This window comes from Piliocolobus tephrosceles, chromosome 1 (assembly GCF_002776525.5).
Source record: "Piliocolobus tephrosceles isolate RC106 chromosome 1, ASM277652v3, whole genome shotgun sequence".
In the NCBI taxonomy this organism is placed as follows: Eukaryota; Metazoa; Chordata; class Mammalia; order Primates; family Cercopithecidae; genus Piliocolobus; species Piliocolobus tephrosceles.
Genome location: NC_045434.1, coordinates 176,890,953 through 176,909,249, shown reverse-complemented (window position 1 = coordinate 176,909,249; position 18,297 = coordinate 176,890,953). Strand labels below are relative to the sequence as shown.

Here is an 18,297-nt window from a genome sequence, read left to right as displayed (position 1 = left end):
GAAGCAGTATGCTAAGCCACAGCTCTTAAAGAGGCCAGTACTTTCTGTGTTATCTCCCCCCTCCCCTTTATTTCTGGACCTGGGATCCTGGCAATCACAATCCTAAGAGGAGAAGGCCCCACATCCGAATTTCCTCCCTTAGGGTTAGGTTTGGCTCCCTGGTCTAATCTCTTACCCTTGGCTGTGGGCTGCAGCTTCCTATCCCTTTCCTGCTCTTCTTCCTGTAGGCGGCTCAGAATTTCCTCCAGGGTCTTCCCAATCTCCACAAAAGATGGGCGCAGTTTGGGGTCCATCTGTAGGTATACACAACAGCCATGAGCCCTGCACTCCATCTCCCACCCCAAAGATGGCATTTGAGTCTATTTCTGGCATCTTTGAAGATTCAGATGTGCAGCTAAGAGACCTTTTCTAAAGGCCCCAGACAATGAAGATACAGTTCAGGTCAGGGAAAACACTATTGTCTACTGCCCTCCCTGTCTTAGTGTTTGTCTTATCATCTTGTCACAGAACCTTCCAAAGTATGCTCATATTAGTTTATTCTGTTCTTGAGTTCTGCTCCTAATGTATTTCTGGGAGGTATCTGAACAAAGCCCACCTACCCCTTGATCCTAACAGATAAGGTCCTAGCCCCCGAGCTAACATGAAGGCCAAGAAGAGCCTTTCTCATATGCCTCAGGACCAGTTGGATCCACAGTCCAACAATAAAACCGGACCAGAGTTCCATCAACACCCAAGGCAAGGAGTGATGGGTCTATCCTACAGGCTGAGGACCAGATAATACAAAGCAAATTTTTTCTTTCCTTGGTCCAGGGCTCCGAATAGGTTAGTTAAGAGCCAGAGGGAGGAGAAGGAGGTGTGGTTGCTGTCACTACAGTGAAAATGAGGTCCCTTGGCCGGGCGTGGTGGCTCACTCCTGTAATCCCAGCACTTTGGGAGGCCGAGGCGGGTGGATCACCTGAGGTCAGGAGTTCGAGACCAGCCTCAACATGAAGAAACCCCGTCTCTACTAAAAATACAAAATTAGCCGGGCGTAGTGGTGCATGCCTGTAATCCCAGCTACTCGGGAGGCCGAGGCAGAGGCAGGAGAATTGCTTGAACCTGGGAGGTGGAAGTTGCAATGAGCCAAGATGGCACCATTGCACTCCAGTCTGGGCAACAAGAGCAAAACTCCGTCTCAAAAAAAAAAAAAAAAAGAAAAGAAAATAAGGTCCCTCATGAAGCTAATTAGCAGCCTCTCTGTACAATCCTAACCAGATGAAAAGGGTTCAACCAGCCCCTGATGAAAGGCAGAGGGAGAAAGACACTCACATTACAGCAGTTGAAGGTAAGCTGCAGAAAGTCTGGAGGACAGTCTCCCACCATGTGCTGGAAGGCATCGTAGTCCAGCCCGAAATTCTGTGGATGGGTATGGAAAACCTAGGTGGACAGTTCATTAATCCCCCGACCCATCCTAGTCGACTCAGTAGAAGAAGTTGGGAGCTGCCCCTGACAACCAGCAACAGACAGTTCCAGCAAGTCCACCCCAGGGACAGAACAGTTTCATTGCTTCAAACTAGCCCCATCAGTGGCAATGATCCCCATGGTTGCAGCTCACCTCTGTGCGGGGAAGATAGTCTGGATCGGCCTGGATGCGGGCGATGATCTCGCAGAGGATGATACCATAAGAGAACACATCTGCCTGGTGGGTAGTCAGACTTTGGTTTCCCTCTTAATGAGTTGAGGGGTAGGGTATCTGCCCCTGTCCCTGCCTCGCCCCACCCCCCCATCTAACAACCCAGGCTTGGGTTAATATTGCCCATATTTCATCCAAGTCAGTCACTGGGCAGCTGCCAGGTACCACTCCTGGTACCTTGTAGGAACATCTACCTGTTCTTAGTAGGAACATCTTGGACACTCTGCTAAGAGTAGATTCTAAGGAGAATCAGGGCTGAGCACAGTGGCTCATGCCTGTAATCCCAGCACTTCAGGAAGCTGAGGCGGGCAGATCCCTTGAGGTCAGGAGTTTGAGACCAGCCTGGCCAACATGGTGAAACCCTGTCTCTACTAAAAATAAAAAAAAATTAGCAAGGCATGGTGGCACATGCCTGTAATTCCAGCTACTTGGGAAGCTGAGGCAGGAGAATAGCTTGAACCCGGGAGGCAGTGAGCCGAGATCGTGCCACTACATTCCAGCCTAGACAATAGAGTGAGACCATCTCAAAAAAAAAAAAAAAAAAAAAAGGAGAATCAGGCCTTGAGATCCTCAAAACTTACCTTTTCGTTATAGGGCTCATCTCGGAGAACCTCAGGTGCCATCCAGAATGGGGAACCCACCACAGCCAACTTCTCACTCCCCATGCTGTGGGGTGAGATTATACAGAAAATGAGCTTGCCATTGGCTGGTGCAATATAATCTTTTGACCATTCCTCCACCCCAAGGATGGGTATAGGCAAGGACTAACCAAATTTAGGGAGCTGAAGTTGAGCTGTGACCAAGTTCTGGCCTCTGGGGAGGAGGCTAGAATTTTCCCTTAGCTTCAGCCCCCTGTCCCTTGAACTCCAGCATCCAGTAGGGCTACACACCTGACATCGGGGATCTTCTCAGCCAGGCCAAAGTCAGCTACCACTGCAGAGTAACCATTCTCATCCCTCTTTATCAGGCAGTTCTAGGATTCCCAGGAAGGAAGAGAAAATAACGTTGCTCAGAAGTGGGGATCGGTCAGCCACAGAGTTACCACCCATTCCTCCCTTCCTACCACAGGGCACCTTGTCCTCTCCTTCTTGGTGAACCACACTCTTAAGCTGACCCCACTGGTCAGATCAAGGGCTCTAACACAGCCAGGTGAGATTAGTTAATCCTGGGTCTTGGTTACACTTAGGCTGCCCTACGATACACTTCACATTCCAAACACAATTACTCGTCTTTGCTAAGTTCTAGGCATAGTTTTAAGTGCTAGAAATAGCTAGATGAAAACAACCAAAACCTTTGTCTTCTTGGAGCTTGCAATATAGGGGAGAACAACAGACTATCAGGCCCCTGGTCTCCCTTCCTCCTTCCTCAGAAACAGACCCAAAGCCCAGGCCTGACCTTGCCAACTTCATATAAGCACAAGACAAGTGTCTAAGCCTACACTAACCTTCACTGTCTACAAGATCACAACCAACCTCTTCTCTGGCATTAAAAGTCTATGATCTGGCTTTATCCAACTGGCCTAGCTGCTGTCCCCCTGTTCCTGGTGCCCCTATGCACATACCCTAATCCAAACTTGTCACAGACAAGCTTGACTTACCAAACCTGAACAGGTCCTTCAAGCCTTTGCCTTTGCTTACACTGTTCCCTTCCATTTGAAATATCCTCCCAATTATCCTTTTCACCTAAGAAAATTTTGTCTTTTAAGGCAAGCTACCTTTTTAGCCATGACCTCATCTTTCTCTCTCTCTCTCAACTCCTTTAGCTCCTCCTCTACGACACTCCTCTTACAGTCTAGCAGAAAAGCTATGAACCCCTCAGGAGCAAGTTCTGGTTTGGTCCTTCCTTCCTCACAGATTTCAATTCATGAGACAGGCTGAGAATATGCTCACTGAACAAATGCTGTCTTCAGGTCAACCCAAATGACCTGTAAATAATCTTCCCCAAATAGCTGCTTTCAAAATAGCCCTACACTGCTCTGGCTCAAGAGGCACCTCACCCTACCCCCTTCCTTCGGAATAGCAGACAGCAGGGATCCTTGGCTCACAGAAACACTTCTGGAGCCAGCAAGGCCCCATCTGACCCAAACCAGCCCTCCCTCTTCCTTGCCAGCCTTAGTATCTAGTTGCTAAGACATGGCCAGGTCACTTCCTGCTTATTCCTGTCAGGTACAAATCAATCCCTTACTCTGGCCTTGACATGATTACACCATTCCCCTTCCCCAAGCTGGAAGGAGCCGTGATTTCATCACTTCTACCCTGGATCACAGGTAGACATGCCTCATCTCTGGCTTCCAGGAAGGACAGTCCTCGTGCTTGTCCTGGCTTTGGCTGTCTCATCAGTCCTGCTGGCTCAGCACCCCCCGCTCCCTGATTTTGACTGTGAGAAGATGGGCCCTAGGCCAGCTTTCCTATTAGCCAAAGCCTCAGCTATAGGGAACCAGCCTGTGAGGCAGTGGCAGCTCAAATATGTCACCTATGTCTCTTCCCTCCCAGAAGACTTCTGAGTGACATAGCCCTGCCTACACTAAGCAGTAAGAGAGGCCCAGTCTGATTTCCCTGAGGCAAGAGGTGACCTTTTCAGTTTCAAAAAGCAGCCCAGGCACTACTGCTGCCTGGTTCCCATTCCTCATTGTCCTCACACCTATTATATCACACTGCAGCAGTGACTTACATGTTTGCCTCTTCACGGGCAAGGAATGATTCCATTTGTCTCTGTATCTGTAACCTAGCACAGGCACCCAGAAGGAGCTTGGCAAAAGTGTGTTAAATGGAAGTTTGGTCTGATGACTGAAACAACGGGGCTTTTTTTAAAAGCATGCGTCAAGCTGGGTGTGGTGGCTCATGCCTGTAATTCCAGCTTTGGGATGCCAAGGCAGGCGGATCACCTGAGGTCAGGAGTTCAAGACCAGCCTGGCCAACATGGTGAAACGCTGTCTCTACTAAAAATACAAAAATTAGCCAGGGGTGGTGGTGGGCACCTGTAATCCCAGCTACTCGGGAGGCTGAGGCAGGAGAATCACTTGAACCCAGGAGGCAGAGGTTGCAGTTAGCACGCCACTGCACTCCAACCTGGGCAACAGTGAGACTCTGTCTCAAAAATTGAAATTACAAAAAGCGTGTGTCAAATGTATACAATAATCATACATTCCACTCTCCATAGTGAGGACTGAGATGACAAGAGACTCAAAAGGGTGGCCATGGATGCATTTCCTGGAAACCTACACAAATTCTTCAGAACTGGGCCAGATCAGACACCTGAGAGAAGTACCTGAGGTTTCCTGGAATAGCTGCGCAGTCAGTATTAACATTGAATAAAGCCACCTGAGTGGAGAAATGCCAAGTCTATTAATTCATGTTCACTCTAAAGCTGTTTCTGCAACAAAACACTTTCTATGTGACTTCACCTCTTTCCCCTCACCCCCAACAAACTGACTCCATAAACTCAGTTAGGATCAAGCAGGAAAAGACTGATTCTACTGAAAGACTGAACAGTTAAGAGGTTCTTTTCATAGCACAGGGAGATCAGTGACCGAACTGCCGGACTCCTAAATGCCTCAGGGACTGCTATATTTCAAGTCTCTTAGAGGATTATCTGTTTTGGTGTGATATGTCCCATCCCTTACCCTCAATCCCACCATGTGATCCTGTACCTTTACCATAGCTCTTGTGTAATGACCTGCTGACTTAAATATCTCCACAACTAGAGTAGAGCCCATGAAAGGTAGAGATTGGATTCCCCAATATTGTGCCCTCTAATAGCATAGCATAAATAGTTCCCAGAAGCTGATGGTTTTAATTATAAAAATTAACTGCAGGGTACATTAACAGTCATTCTCTACATCCCTCCAGCATTCAACATTGTTCCTAATTCATGTTCTCTTCACTCTGAAAATTGACATTTTCTATTCCTCGTTGTGTGGCATAGCCTAAGACCATAACTGAATAGGCTTTTCATTCTAGTGAAATCACCTAAGTGGCTTCTATGCAGTCAACAATAACAACAGAAAAGAACTAAGAACTAAAGGTGCAATTCATAATTCATACTCATTCCCAACAGTAACCACAGAAGATCAGTAGTACTTTCCTGATGTTGGGCAGTAATGGTATTAAGCAGAAGCAACTACTTTCTCAGCTGCCCCCAAGAGCCAAGGCTCAGGTATATGTGTACTGGTTACTCCTAGAGCTACTGATAAAAGCCTGTGTGTGGCTATTGGCATTTCTTCATAGTGCTCATGAACTGAGTATTTTTAAAGCCACACTGCCTCCCACTTCCTTCTAAGTAAGTTCTTAGCCTTGCCACTGTAAAAGTCTGTTTCAGGCTGTTTCTTAGAAGTAATTACAAAATGAGACTGAACGGCTATATCTGACAGACATTTTACTCTTAGAGCATTATTGCAGTAGCTGCAGACATGAATCCTATAAAGGCAATACTACTTTCACGAGGCACGTTGATAGGAAACTTGGGATCTTTTTGCTTCCAACCACAGGCTCAGGATCATTTGGAAAAAGGCATCTACTTCTCTCTGTCCTGGTTTACCCACATGGAACATGTTACCTCTACTTTAAATCCCTCCTGTCAGCTCTGGTCTGAGCAATGTGGACTGATCACTCCTGCAAAGTCAAGGACAGTGTCTATTTTACAGACTGGGAGCACGGAGTTCCAAGGTCACTGAAGTCATTCAGAGATAGGGACAAAACTGGGCCTGGGACCTGGAATCTCAGCTCTGGAGCAGGCGTTTCAGCCTCTTTGCTATCAAGCCCTTCCCTGAAATATGCCCAGGAAGCCTTTACTCTCATAGGCTTCATGCTAGGTGCTAAGAAAACAAAAGTAAATAAGAGGAGCACCTGAGAAACTCATATGCTGGTGGGAGATACAGACACAACAGAACAATCAAGTGATATGGAGTGTATAATATTAAAATATAAGAAAACCTAATACTGTCCTTAAATAAATAAAACACAGACCCAAGATGGACTATGAAGAGACAATTTAGAAACCTCAGAGCCCTCTACTGTCCCTTTTGCTTTATTTCTCCCTCGGGACTTTTTGTTCTTAGGGCCACTGCCACCACCATACAGGTATCTTGGGTGGGGCTGCTCCGGCCTAGGTATAGACATACACTCCTCTCCCTAATTCCTGCAACACGGTTACAATGAGGCTGAAACATTCAGACAAAACTTTACCAGATAAATCTCAGAGATGATAAAAGGGCAATGAACACAGACAGTATCTCAAATTGGACAGTCTGGTTCATAAGACTCACTTGTTTGTCTTCAACTTGAGATCCCCTATAGTGTACTTCCCAGCCTTCCTCTAGAGTTTGCAAAAGTCCTTTGCTTTCACCACCTGGAAGTATCCTCAAAACCTCCTTAAAGTCCAGACCCAAGAAAGTACAGCCCAGAAATATAGGGAGTTATTTCTCCTATGTTCCTAGTTTCTTGTCTCAAGCCAATTGACACTGGGAATACTCATTCTCCATTAGGAAAAGCAAAGGATAGTGGTCTTATCCTATAGTCCAAAAAGGTTAATTATTTTTGTAATACAGCACAACAAGCCTGGACAGAACCACACTTGGATACTAGTGCAATGGGACAAAGTGCTTTCAGGGCACAGACGGGAATATGATGATCTCTTAGGGAGTGGAGGCTTTCCTCGAGGAAGCGTAGCTACCCTGGCCCACAGTGATCTTTCCTGCCCTGAAAACTTGTCGTCTATGGAGCTAAACAATTATAAAATGCTGTCCACCACTTTTTAGTTATTTGCCAACAAGACTGTACGTACCTCTAGGTCAGAAGTTCCTCTTTTCTAATATTCTTTCATCATTGCAGCCAGAGACAGGAGACACTTGTGTGGGGGGGGGGGGGGTGGATATCTGTGTAACTGATACATATTTTGTCACAGACTCCCTCTATCATAGAAAAAATGGTGCTTTCTGAGTAGGAAGCAAAGATTTGATATCTAAATTGATTCAACCCCATCCATTTACCTGGAACAAATGCATTTTTATTTTTATTTTTTCAAGACGGAGTCTCACTCAGTTGCCCAGACTAGAGTGCAGTGGCACGATCTCAGCTCACCTCAACCACCATCTCCCGGGTTCAAGCGATTCTCCCGTCTCAGCCTCCCAAGTAGCTGGGATTACAGACACCCGCCATCATGCCCGGCTAATTTTTGTATTTTAGTAGAGACAGGGTTTCACCATGTTGGCCAGGCTGGTCTTGAACTCCTGACCTCAGGTGATCTGCCCACCTCAGCCTCCCAAAGTGCTGGCATTACAGGCGTGAGCCACCATGCCTGGCCTGCACTTTTCTTAGTTTTGGTTTTCCAAAACATTCTGGGGGAGAAGAAATGGCTAATGAAGAGATAAGATATCACCTTTCAGGTCCCAGCTGCCTAACTGTCCAGTACTTACAGACAGTAAAGTAGATAAAGGGCTCCTTATAACTAGGCCTCAGTTGGTTCCCAGTTTCTACTTGCCAGTCTTGTGCTCCTTCAGGAACAGTGCAGCTGACTACAAATGAGTCTGCCACACACCAAAACCATTCCATGTGAGGCATCCAGGTACTTTCTGCTTTAGGCTTTATTGACTCAGAGTACTGCTACTTCTGTTCCCTTTCAAGCTTTTTCTTAAGACAGGCTCCCCTCCCCTTCATCTAGGGCAGAAGGAGGAGAAGTATGTGCATGCATGTGTGAATATGTGTACATGTAGGTATTGAGGGTGGGGAATGAAGTGACAGCTATTCTTAGGCAGGTACAAAACTCTCATACACCTCCCTAGCAGACTTTAATTCAGTTCTTGGGCAGAAGTCATATTAGATATGTTAGATCGCCTTACAGTTCCCCCATCAATAATCAAACAGTACTATTTATATAAACCTTGTAATGATGGTATCTTAGGCCATTTGGCTATGAGGTGCCTGTTTTGTGGCATGGCCAACTTCCTCTGAAAGAGACTCTTTTCTAACCTGGTCACACAGCAATTTGGACAGCAAGAGTGCTACAGAGATCAGCTGATGCCAAAGAGGAACTGGCAGGGCAGCAGAAACTCAATCACACAGGCAGAAAATGGGTCAGTACATTATGGCCCTAAAAACCTGCATTCAAGTGACTAAAAATCACTGAACTCCTGCTCTTAACTAAGAACTACATCCTGGAGGCCACAGGAAAGAAAACTGATAGGCCCCTATACTGCCTTGACTGCTGTCACTCCTATAAGGCAAGAATTTATTAACCTTTCTCATGTCATTTGCTCTTGTTCCACATATTCAGGAGATTGAAGTTAAACATGAAGGCTCTCAAGATGTATGCGTTGGCTGGGCACAGTGCACGCATGTAATCCCAGCACCTTAGGAGGCTGAGGCAGGTGGACTGCTTGAGCTCACGAGTTTGAGACCAGTCTGGGCAACATGGCAAGACCCCATCTCTATTAAAAATACAAAAAAAGGCTGGGTACAGTGGCTCACGCCTGTAATTCCAGCACTTTGAGAGGCCACGGCATGTGGATCACCTGAGGTCAGAAGTTTGAGACCAGCCTGGCCAACATGGTGAAACCCCATCTTTATTAAAAATACAAAAAATTAGCTAGGGGTGATGGCGGGCATCTGTAATCCCAGCTACTCAGGAGGCTGAGGCAGGATAATTGCTTGAACCCAGGAGGTGGAGGCTGCAGTGAGCCAAGATCACTCCATTGCACTCCAGCCTGGGCAATAAGAGCAGAAAAAAAAAAAAAAAACCAAAAAACCAAAAAATACAGCTAGGCATGGTGGTGCACACCTGTGGTCCCAGCTATTCAGAAGGCTAAGGTAGGAGGATTGCTTGAGCCCATGGGATGGAGGCTGCAGTGAGCTAAGATCACGCAACTGCACTCCAGCCTGAGTGACAAGGTGAGACCCTGTCTCAAAAAAAAAAAAAGTATATGTGTTGGCTTAGTCAGCACTGAAAGGAATCTTCTGTAAGAAAATATAGGCTTATGGTGGGGCACAGTGACTCACGCCTGTAATCCCAGCACTTTGGGAGGCCAACGTGGTGGATTGTTTGCAGCCAGGAGTTCAAGACCAGCCTGGCCAATATGGCAAAATTCTTCCTCTACTAAAAATTAGCCAAGTGTGGTAATGCACATTTCTAGTCCCAGCTACTCAGGAGGCTGAGGCACGAGAATCATTGAACCCAGGAGGCAGAAGCACTCCAGCCTGGGCAATAGAGTGAGACACTGTCTCAAAAACAGAAGGAAAAGATGTAGGCTTTCTAAGGACTAACTATAAAATGTAAGGAATTATGTCCTCTGTGATTAAATGTTAAATCTGACAGCTTTCTTGGCAAAAGAGAAGGGTGGTATCTCTCAATGAGTTGTGAAAGTAAAGCCTTCATACCTTAGATGTGAGGTCCCGATGAAAAATGCCTTTGAAGTGAAGGTAGCTGAGGCCCACTGCTATGTCATAGGCCAGTTTTACCCTCACAGTCCAAGGCAAATGCAGGTTACTGTCTAGCAACTGTTCCAGGTTCCCGGAGTTGATATACTGCAAAACAGAAGGAAAACCCAGCTACCATTTATCAGAAATGTTTAGGCTAGTGGTGAAACCATTAGAGAGTAAACACCTAGAATAAAAAATAGAGACTATTTTTTTTTTTTTAAGTTATTGAGGGCTTATTCTGTCTCCAAGCACTATGGTAGGTGCTGCACACAATGACACTTTCCTTTAAGGAGGCCACAATCTATTAAGGGACATAGACAAACAATATCATATAATAAATATTAAAATATAGTTATGTGCAGGTAGGACAACACCATGCAGTACCAAGGATAAAGCTAAACTGTGAAGGCATTTCAGAGGAAGATGCAGAGAGGAAATAAGGAGTCAGAAAGGATGACCCGGAGTAGCAGGAAAGAGGGACACAGAGGGAGCAGCATATGCAAAGTTACAGGTTGAGTGCATGATGCATTCAGGAACTTAATTTACTTCGATATGGCCAGAGTGCATTTATAGATGAGTCAGGAAGTGAGGCTGATATGTTTTGCTAAGATATGTAAACTTTATCCTGTCTATAGGAAACAAAAGAAGCATTTTAAGCAGGAGAGCCACGTGGTTATATTTGCTTTTTAAAGAAATTATTTTAGCAATGGTATGATAGATGGATTAGAGTGAAAAATACAGAGAAAGGGAAATAGGAGATTACTGCAATAATCCTGGTGAGAGCAGGGCATCTGAATCATGGCAATAGTAGAGGCACTGGAATGAAAGCAAGATTCAAAATGTATTTAGATGGCAGAGTTAAAAAAAAAAAAATTGGTAATTACCTGGATTAGAGAATGAGAGCAATAGGCTATTGGTCCCTGGATGTCATTATTAAATACCCAGAGAGTAAGGAGAGGAGTAGGTGTTTACAAGATGAGGCAATGTTAAAAGACAGTGAGTTCAGGCCAGGTATGGTGACTCATGCCTATAATCCTAGAACTTTGAGAGGTAGGAGGATCGCTTGAGCTCAGGAGTTCAGACCAGCCTGAACAGCATAGTGAGAGACTTAGTCTCTACAAAAAATAAACAGAATTGGCTGGGCGTGGTGGCTCACACCTGTAATCCCAGCACTTTGGGAGGCCGAGGCGGGTGGATCATGAGGTCATCCTGGCTAACACAGTAATGAGACCATCCTGGCTAAGACAGTGAAGCTCCGTCTCTACCAAAAATACAAAAAATTAGCCAAGCTTGGTGGCGGGTGCCTGTAGTCCCAGCTACTCGGGAGGCTGAGGCAGGAGAATGGCATGAACCTGGGAGGTGGAGCTTGTGGTGAGCCGAGATCGCGCTACTGCACTCCAGCCTGGGCGACAGAGCGAGACTCCATCTCAAAATAAATAAATAAACAGAATTAGCTGGATGTGATGGTGCACACCTGTAGTCCTAGCTACATGGAAGATCACTTGAGCCTGGGAGGTTGAGGCTGCAGTGAGCTAAGATCATGCCAATGCACTCCAGCCTGGGTGACAGAGTGAGACCTTGTCTTTTAAAAAAAAAAAAAAAGATAGTGAGTTCAGCTGGGAGAAGTTAAATTATTAAAGGTGCAGGTGCTTATTGGACAACCAAGGTGGAAATGATCTAAATACAGTCAGTTTGAAGTTTAAGAACAAAATCTAAGTGAGAGACTTAATATTTAGGAGGCAAAAACATTGAGCTGAAGCAGTCTTGCATTCCAAGGTCATGCATGCTCAGGGTTTAACATGTAAGATGGAAAATTAACAGAATCCCAAGGAACAGGCAAGAATGTCAATAGGAAAACATTCTAAACATTCAGAAGGACAGCCAGGCGCGGTGGCTCATGCCTGTAATCCTAGCACTGTGGGAGGCCGAGGCAGGCGGATCACCTGACATCAGGAGTTCAAGACCAGCCTGGCCAACATGGTGAAACTCTGTCTCTACTAAAAATACAAAAAAATTAGCTGGGCATAGTAGCAGGTGTGTGTAATCCCAGCCACTCGGGAGGCTGAGACAGGAGAATTGCTTGAACACAGGAGACGGAGGTTGCAGTAAGCCAAGATCGCACCACTGCACTCCAGCCTGGGCAACAAGAGTGAAACTCCATCTCAAAAAAAAAAAAAAAAAAAAAAAATTAGCTGGGTGTGGTGGTGTGTGTCTATAGTCCCAGCTACTCACAAGGTTGAGGTTGTGATGATCACTTGAACCTCAGGAGGTCAAGGCTATAGTGAGCCATGATTGTGCCACTAGATTCCAGCTTGGGCAACAGAGTGAGAACCAGTATATTTATTTATAGATAATAATAGCAGCTGTTATTTATATAGTACTTAAATTGTTTGAGGCACTGTTCTGAGAGTTTTGCATATATCATCTCATTTAATCTGCACAATAACCCTGTAGGTATACTGTTACTTTTTTTCCTTTTTTTTTTTTCATGTCAGATAGGCAACATGCAGACATTAATAAGGTTTGAGGGTAATAAACCTTACACATGCACATAAAAATCCAATAATCATGCTATGGACTACAAAAGGACTATATACTATTACTCCTATTTTAGAGAAGGCATTTAGAAATTAAGCAACTTGCTTAAGATTATCCAATTATTAAGTGGCAGAGACTGGCAGACTCTGCAGTCTGGCTCAAGTCCATACTCTTTACCACTACATTGCACTGGAGAGTTAGAGACCACAGCATCTGAGTCAGAGAGCCTCATTCAGCACAGGAGCTCAAAAATGAATTTACTCAAACCTTATATGATGTATTATTTCCCTCCTCCTCCCAAGGGAGAAAAAGACAGAAATTCCTCTGAGCCTAAAATTTATATCTTTATTTATTTATTTATTTATTTTTGAGACAGAGTCTCGCTCTGTCGCCCAGGCTGGAGTGCAGTGGCCGGATCTCAGCTCACTGCAAGCTCCGCCTCCCGGGTTTACGCCATTCTCCCGCCTCAGCCTCCCGAGTAGCTGGGACTACAGGTGCCCGCCACCTCACCCAGCTAGTTTTTTGTATTTTTTAGTAGAGACGGGGTTTCACCGGGTTAGCCAGGATGGTCTCGATCTCCTGACCTCGTGATCCGCCCGTCTCGGCCTCCCAAAGTGCTGGGATTACAGGCTTGAGCCACCGCGCCCAGCCTAAAATTTATATCTTAATACATATTTTGGGGTACTATTGAATTTACAAAGGACTAGGGAACTTAATGGGATAAGAGGAGAAATATCTGAATTCTAGCCCAATCCAGCCTCCTAATAGCCATTTAACTTGGACAAATCTACAAATAAGGCTATCCATCTTTCACTTTTCTCAACTATAAGTAGGTATGATAATCCCTGATTCACCTAATTTGCAGTGTTATGAGAATCTAATAAAATATGTGAAAGTCTCATGCCTGTAATCCCAGCACTTTGGGAGGCCAAGGCGGGCAGATCACCTAAGGTCAGGAGTTCAAGACTAGCCTGGCCAACATAGCGAAACCCCATCTCTACTAAAAATACAAAAATTAGCCAGGCATGGTGGTGAGTGCCTGTAATCCCAGCTACTTGGGAGGCTGAGGCAGGAGAATCGCTTGAACCCAGGAAGTGGAGGCTGCAGTGAAGCGAGATTAAGCCACTGCACTCCAGCCTAGGCAACAGAGTGAGACCTTGTCTCAAAAAAAAATATGTGAAAGTTGGCCAGGCGAGATGTCTCACACCTGTATTCCTAGCACTTTAGGAGGCCGAGGCAGGTGGATCACCTGAGGCTAGGAGCTTGAGGCCAGCCTGGCCAACATGGTAAAACCCTGTCTCTACTAAAGATACAAAAATAAGCTGGGCATGGTGGCAGACGACTGTGATCCCAGCTACTCAGGAGGCTGAGGCACGAGAATCGCTTGAACCTGGGAGGCAGAGGTTGCAGTGAGTAGAGATCATATTACTGCACTCCAGCCTGGGCAACAAAAAATAATAATAAAATAAAACATGAAAATGTTTCAAAAAAAATTTAAATGTCATGCACCAAAAAGAACCAGTTGGGGGCAGCACCATGCAGCACTTCAGATCCTTGGAAGCGTCGATCAGTTTTGGCAAGGCAGAAAGAATGACTAAAAATAAATCTTCTAACTTCTCAAAAGGGAAACTTGTTGATCTGCTTCATCCTGCTTGATAATCCATCTTTGAAAATCTTAAAATAAGGCATAATGACGGCATAAGCACAGCACCTTGGTCTCTTCATTCTAGTTGAATCTGCCTAAGGTTCACATTTGAGGTGCCCATTTGCTGAAAAGAAACTGAGCTTGTGAACTTCAAGTTACAAGTGGGCAATGAAGTTGACGTCTAATCATGCAGGCAGGTTTCTTTAGCTCTGAAAGTCAAAAGGTAGGCAGTGGTTCACTTCTTTAGCATGATGACAGTGTGATATGTCAGGCCTGTCTTCAGGAGCCACTCAGGTTTCCCAACTGAGTGCCAGGCAGAAGACACTATAATGAAAAGACTGTATGTGCACTCTCTATAGGCCAGGTGAGGCCAGGACTCTTGGCTCTGGGAAACACTTGTTTACTCTGTTCAGCAATGTCTCTGAAGGCCGTGGAAATCCATATGCAAAGCCAGAGGGTGGAGAGCACAGGAAAAGGTGACAAAAGATGAGGAATCACACTTGGCTAATAGATTGTGGCTTTTCCAGGCAAGATGGAAAAAGTGCAAACCAAGGATCAGGGAGGAAAAACAAATGGAATTTGCTTTTATAACCCATTTCTCTTGCCTGCCTTTGGTGAATAAATTAGTTGGGCTGATAAGCCTCTCAGCCCCCAGAAACCACTTCTCAATGTTTCAAGACCTTTACATGTATGAGAAAAGGAAATTTAAGATCTGCCAACAAGGAAGGCTTCTTTTTTTTTTTTTTTTTTTTTTGATATGGAGTCTCACTCTGTCACTCAGGCTGGAGTTCAGTGGCGCCATCTCGGCTCACTGCAACCCACGCCTTCCAGGTTCAAGTGATTCTCCAGTCTCAGCTTCCCGAGTAGCTGGGATTACAGGCTTGTGTCACCAGGCCCAGCTAATTTTTGTATTTTTTTTTAGTAGAGACAGGGTTTTCCCATGTTGGCCAGGCTGGTCTCGAACTCCTGACCTCAGGTGATCCACCCGCCTCAGCCTCCCAAAGTGCTAGGATTACAGGCATGAGCCACCGCACCCAGCCAGAAGATTTCTACACAGTCTCTGTGCCTATTAGCTGGAATGTTCACTTCTCCATAAGCAACTCCCAGTGCAGACTCAGCTGGTGTGGCTTCTAAACAAATCCCTCTGCAGGAAGCAGAGACAAGAGCAACTGTATTAGCATGTTCAGCTTTCCCAGACAGGGATAACAGCTGTTTTGCTTTCATTTTCAGCTACACCACTCCCTCGGTCAGCCCTATAAAACAACCCAAGGCATTGGTAATACAGTTAATTATTACAGAAGTTTTAACATTTTTAATTGTTGTTATTTTATTTATTTATTTATTTTTAATTAATTTATTTATTTTTTTTGAGACGGAGTCTTGCTCTGTTGCCCAGGCTGGAGTGCAGTGGCCGGATCTCAGCTCATTGCAAGCTCCGCCTCCCAGGTTCACGCCATTCTCCTGCCTCAGCCTCCCAAGTAGCTAGGACTACAGGCGCCTGCCACCTTGCCCGGCTAGTTTTTTTTGTATTTTTTAGTAGAGACGGGGTTTCACCGTGTTAGCCAGGATGGTCTCGATCTCCTGACCTCGTGATCCGCCCGTCTCGGCCTCCCAAAGTGCTGGGATTACAGGCTTGAGCCACCGCGCCCGGCCAATTGTTGTTACTTTAAACTTTTAAGTTAGAAACTATAATACAGCCAATAAAATGTGTTACAGGTACTTCAATACCTCTCAGTGGCTGTTACCTTTTTCTATACCAATTTTAACTATACCAAAACCTGCCTCACTTCCTCATGGTCTAACAAAATAACAGAGTTTCTTGCATTTCATTTGTGTTTGATACTTGGTTTCATTACATATACACAGCCTTTTCCTAGAAAGCACTCAGTAACTTTTAAAAGTGTATTGGTAATTCAACTATATTATGTAAATAAACCTTTATTACTAAAATACAAGGAATCATATGCCAACATCTTTTTAATATCACCAAAGGCACAGAGAAGTGGACACTCAGTTCTCCACTCAGGAATATCAATTCAGGTTATTTCTACAAACATTTATTGAGCATTCCTTCCCCTACTGCCACTTCCATATGAGAGTAAGAACTTGTCTCTTGGCCAGGCACAGTGGCTCTCGTCTGTAATCCCAGCACTTTGAGAAGCTGATGTGGGAGGATCGCTTGAGGCCAGGAGCTCAACACCAGCCTGGGCAACATAGCAAGACCCCCCTCTCAAAAAAAAGATGATAAATTATATGTTATATGTATTTTACCACGATAGAGAGTGTGTGTGTGTACAAGCGTCCCCACAGTTCTTTAGTCCCTTCCACGATGTAAGGACATAGCAAAAAGACAGGTATCTATGAACCATGAAGTAGTCCCTCACCAAACACTGAATCTGCTTGTGCCTAGATCTTAGATTGCCCAGACTCCAGAAGTGTGAGAAATAAACTTCTGTTGTTTATAAGCTACCCAGTCTATGATATATTCTTATAGCAGCACAAATGGACTAAGACAACTGCCTAGGCTAAAGAGTATAAGTTCTTCCCACATATTCGCTATAGGGTCTGGTAGGTACCAATTCAGGCACAGACAAGCACATAAACACATCCATACAGAGAATATTCTGGAGTGGCTCTAGGGAATATGTACCTCTCTCTGAGGCAAATGCACCTAGGACTCCAGTTCCCAATTCTTGCTGATTCTAGTAAGCTACAGTAGTCTCAACCAGTCATAACTATTCAGAACACAAGACAACATAGTAGCTTTAAAAATTTTTGAATTATCAATGTACTGATACCTGCAACCAAATAAGCTTATCTCTGAACAGTGGCTCAAAGGCATTCAGAGAAGGTCTGGAGAAAATATCAACTATAAGAATTATTATTCCCTTTTGAAAAATCTACCCAACTGGCCAGGAGTTAGGGCACTTACCCAAGGAAGATAACTGTGCTGCCATCCAACTAGCAGAGATCATTTGCTACCATCTAATTAGCAACATGGTACTGAGAAAGATTCATCCATCCTTCTCTTCACCTACCCAAACACTGAAAACCTACAATGTGAAACACAAAGATAAATGGGGCCAGTCTCTGCCCATAGAGACTAGTCTAGCCTAGATGGTCTAGTAGAGATGCCATACAATCAATTAACACTTTTTTTTCCACACAGGAGAATAACATGATCAGATATGCTACATAGAAATATCATTCTAACAGTAGTATAAAAATTGTATGAAAAGGTCAGAAACTAAGGCTGGGAGAAGAGTTAGAATAACCAAGGCCTGAATAAGACAATGGCAGCAAGAATGGAAAGGAGGTTAATATCTAAGAGACATTAGAGGTAGAATCAAGATTTGGTGTTTGTTCAAAGGCAAGGAGTAAGTGAAGAGATAAGGTATAAATACAAAGTCAGTCTAGTAGGGTGTTTAGCTCACAGTACACAACTCATTCTCCCAATTAACACTATCTTTTTAAATTTTATTTTCATTTTTTACAACAGGTAGAACCCACTATCAATAACTTACCATTCTCACCCCTCCCTTAGGTTATTCCGTTAGCTTTCTAACCTGTTTTCTTGCCTGCTTTTGCATCTTGAAAAGATTTAGCCCTCATTCCAATCCATTTTTCACAATATAGCAAAGACAGTCTTTCTGAAATGCCAACCTGAAGCCACTCTCTTGTTAAAATTATTCAGTGGCACTATTACTTGTAGGATAAAACCCACAATCCTCAGAAAGGCACACAAAGCCTTTCACTCCTGCTTATAAAAGTCTGACTCCTGCTCACCTGCACATTTGTACACATTGCTGGTCCCTTTACCTGTAACATCCTTCCCCTTTCCCCACCTAGGCCTGGCTAATATTCACTCATTGTTGAGGATTTAATTCCATTTCATGGTTACCCATAGGCAGGGTTGGGGATAAGAAAGATAGTCTATGCAAAAGGAACACAAAGATAACAAAGCACAGAGATTAGTTAATTATTCTTTTTTTTCTGTATAAGTAGGGGAGAAAGGATGAAGCTACAAAGTT

At 44.6% G+C, this 18,297-nt stretch overlaps 1 protein-coding gene and 1 non-coding gene across 2 annotated transcripts in view; both read right to left on the bottom strand.

Annotated features, from left to right (window-relative positions):
* Positions 1–18,297, bottom strand: part of TESK2 (testis associated actin remodelling kinase 2) — a 129,775-nt gene that overhangs the window by 1,815 nt on the left and 109,663 nt on the right. The window contains exons 7-12 of the mRNA XM_026455736.1: positions 10,042–10,188; positions 2,563–2,645; positions 2,254–2,338; positions 1,595–1,678; positions 1,309–1,395; positions 176–293 (exon numbers count right to left, since the gene is read on the bottom strand). Of these exons, the coding sequence (XP_026311521.1) occupies positions 176–293; positions 1,309–1,395; positions 1,595–1,678; positions 2,254–2,338; positions 2,563–2,645; positions 10,042–10,188 (604 nt within the window). The remainder of the gene's footprint in view (positions 1–175; positions 294–1,308; positions 1,396–1,594; positions 1,679–2,253; positions 2,339–2,562; positions 2,646–10,041; positions 10,189–18,297) is intronic.
* On the bottom strand, positions 12,573–12,673 carry LOC111548853. The gene has a single exon (XR_002733535.1). It is a non-coding gene; the product is annotated as a small nucleolar RNA U13 (small nucleolar RNA).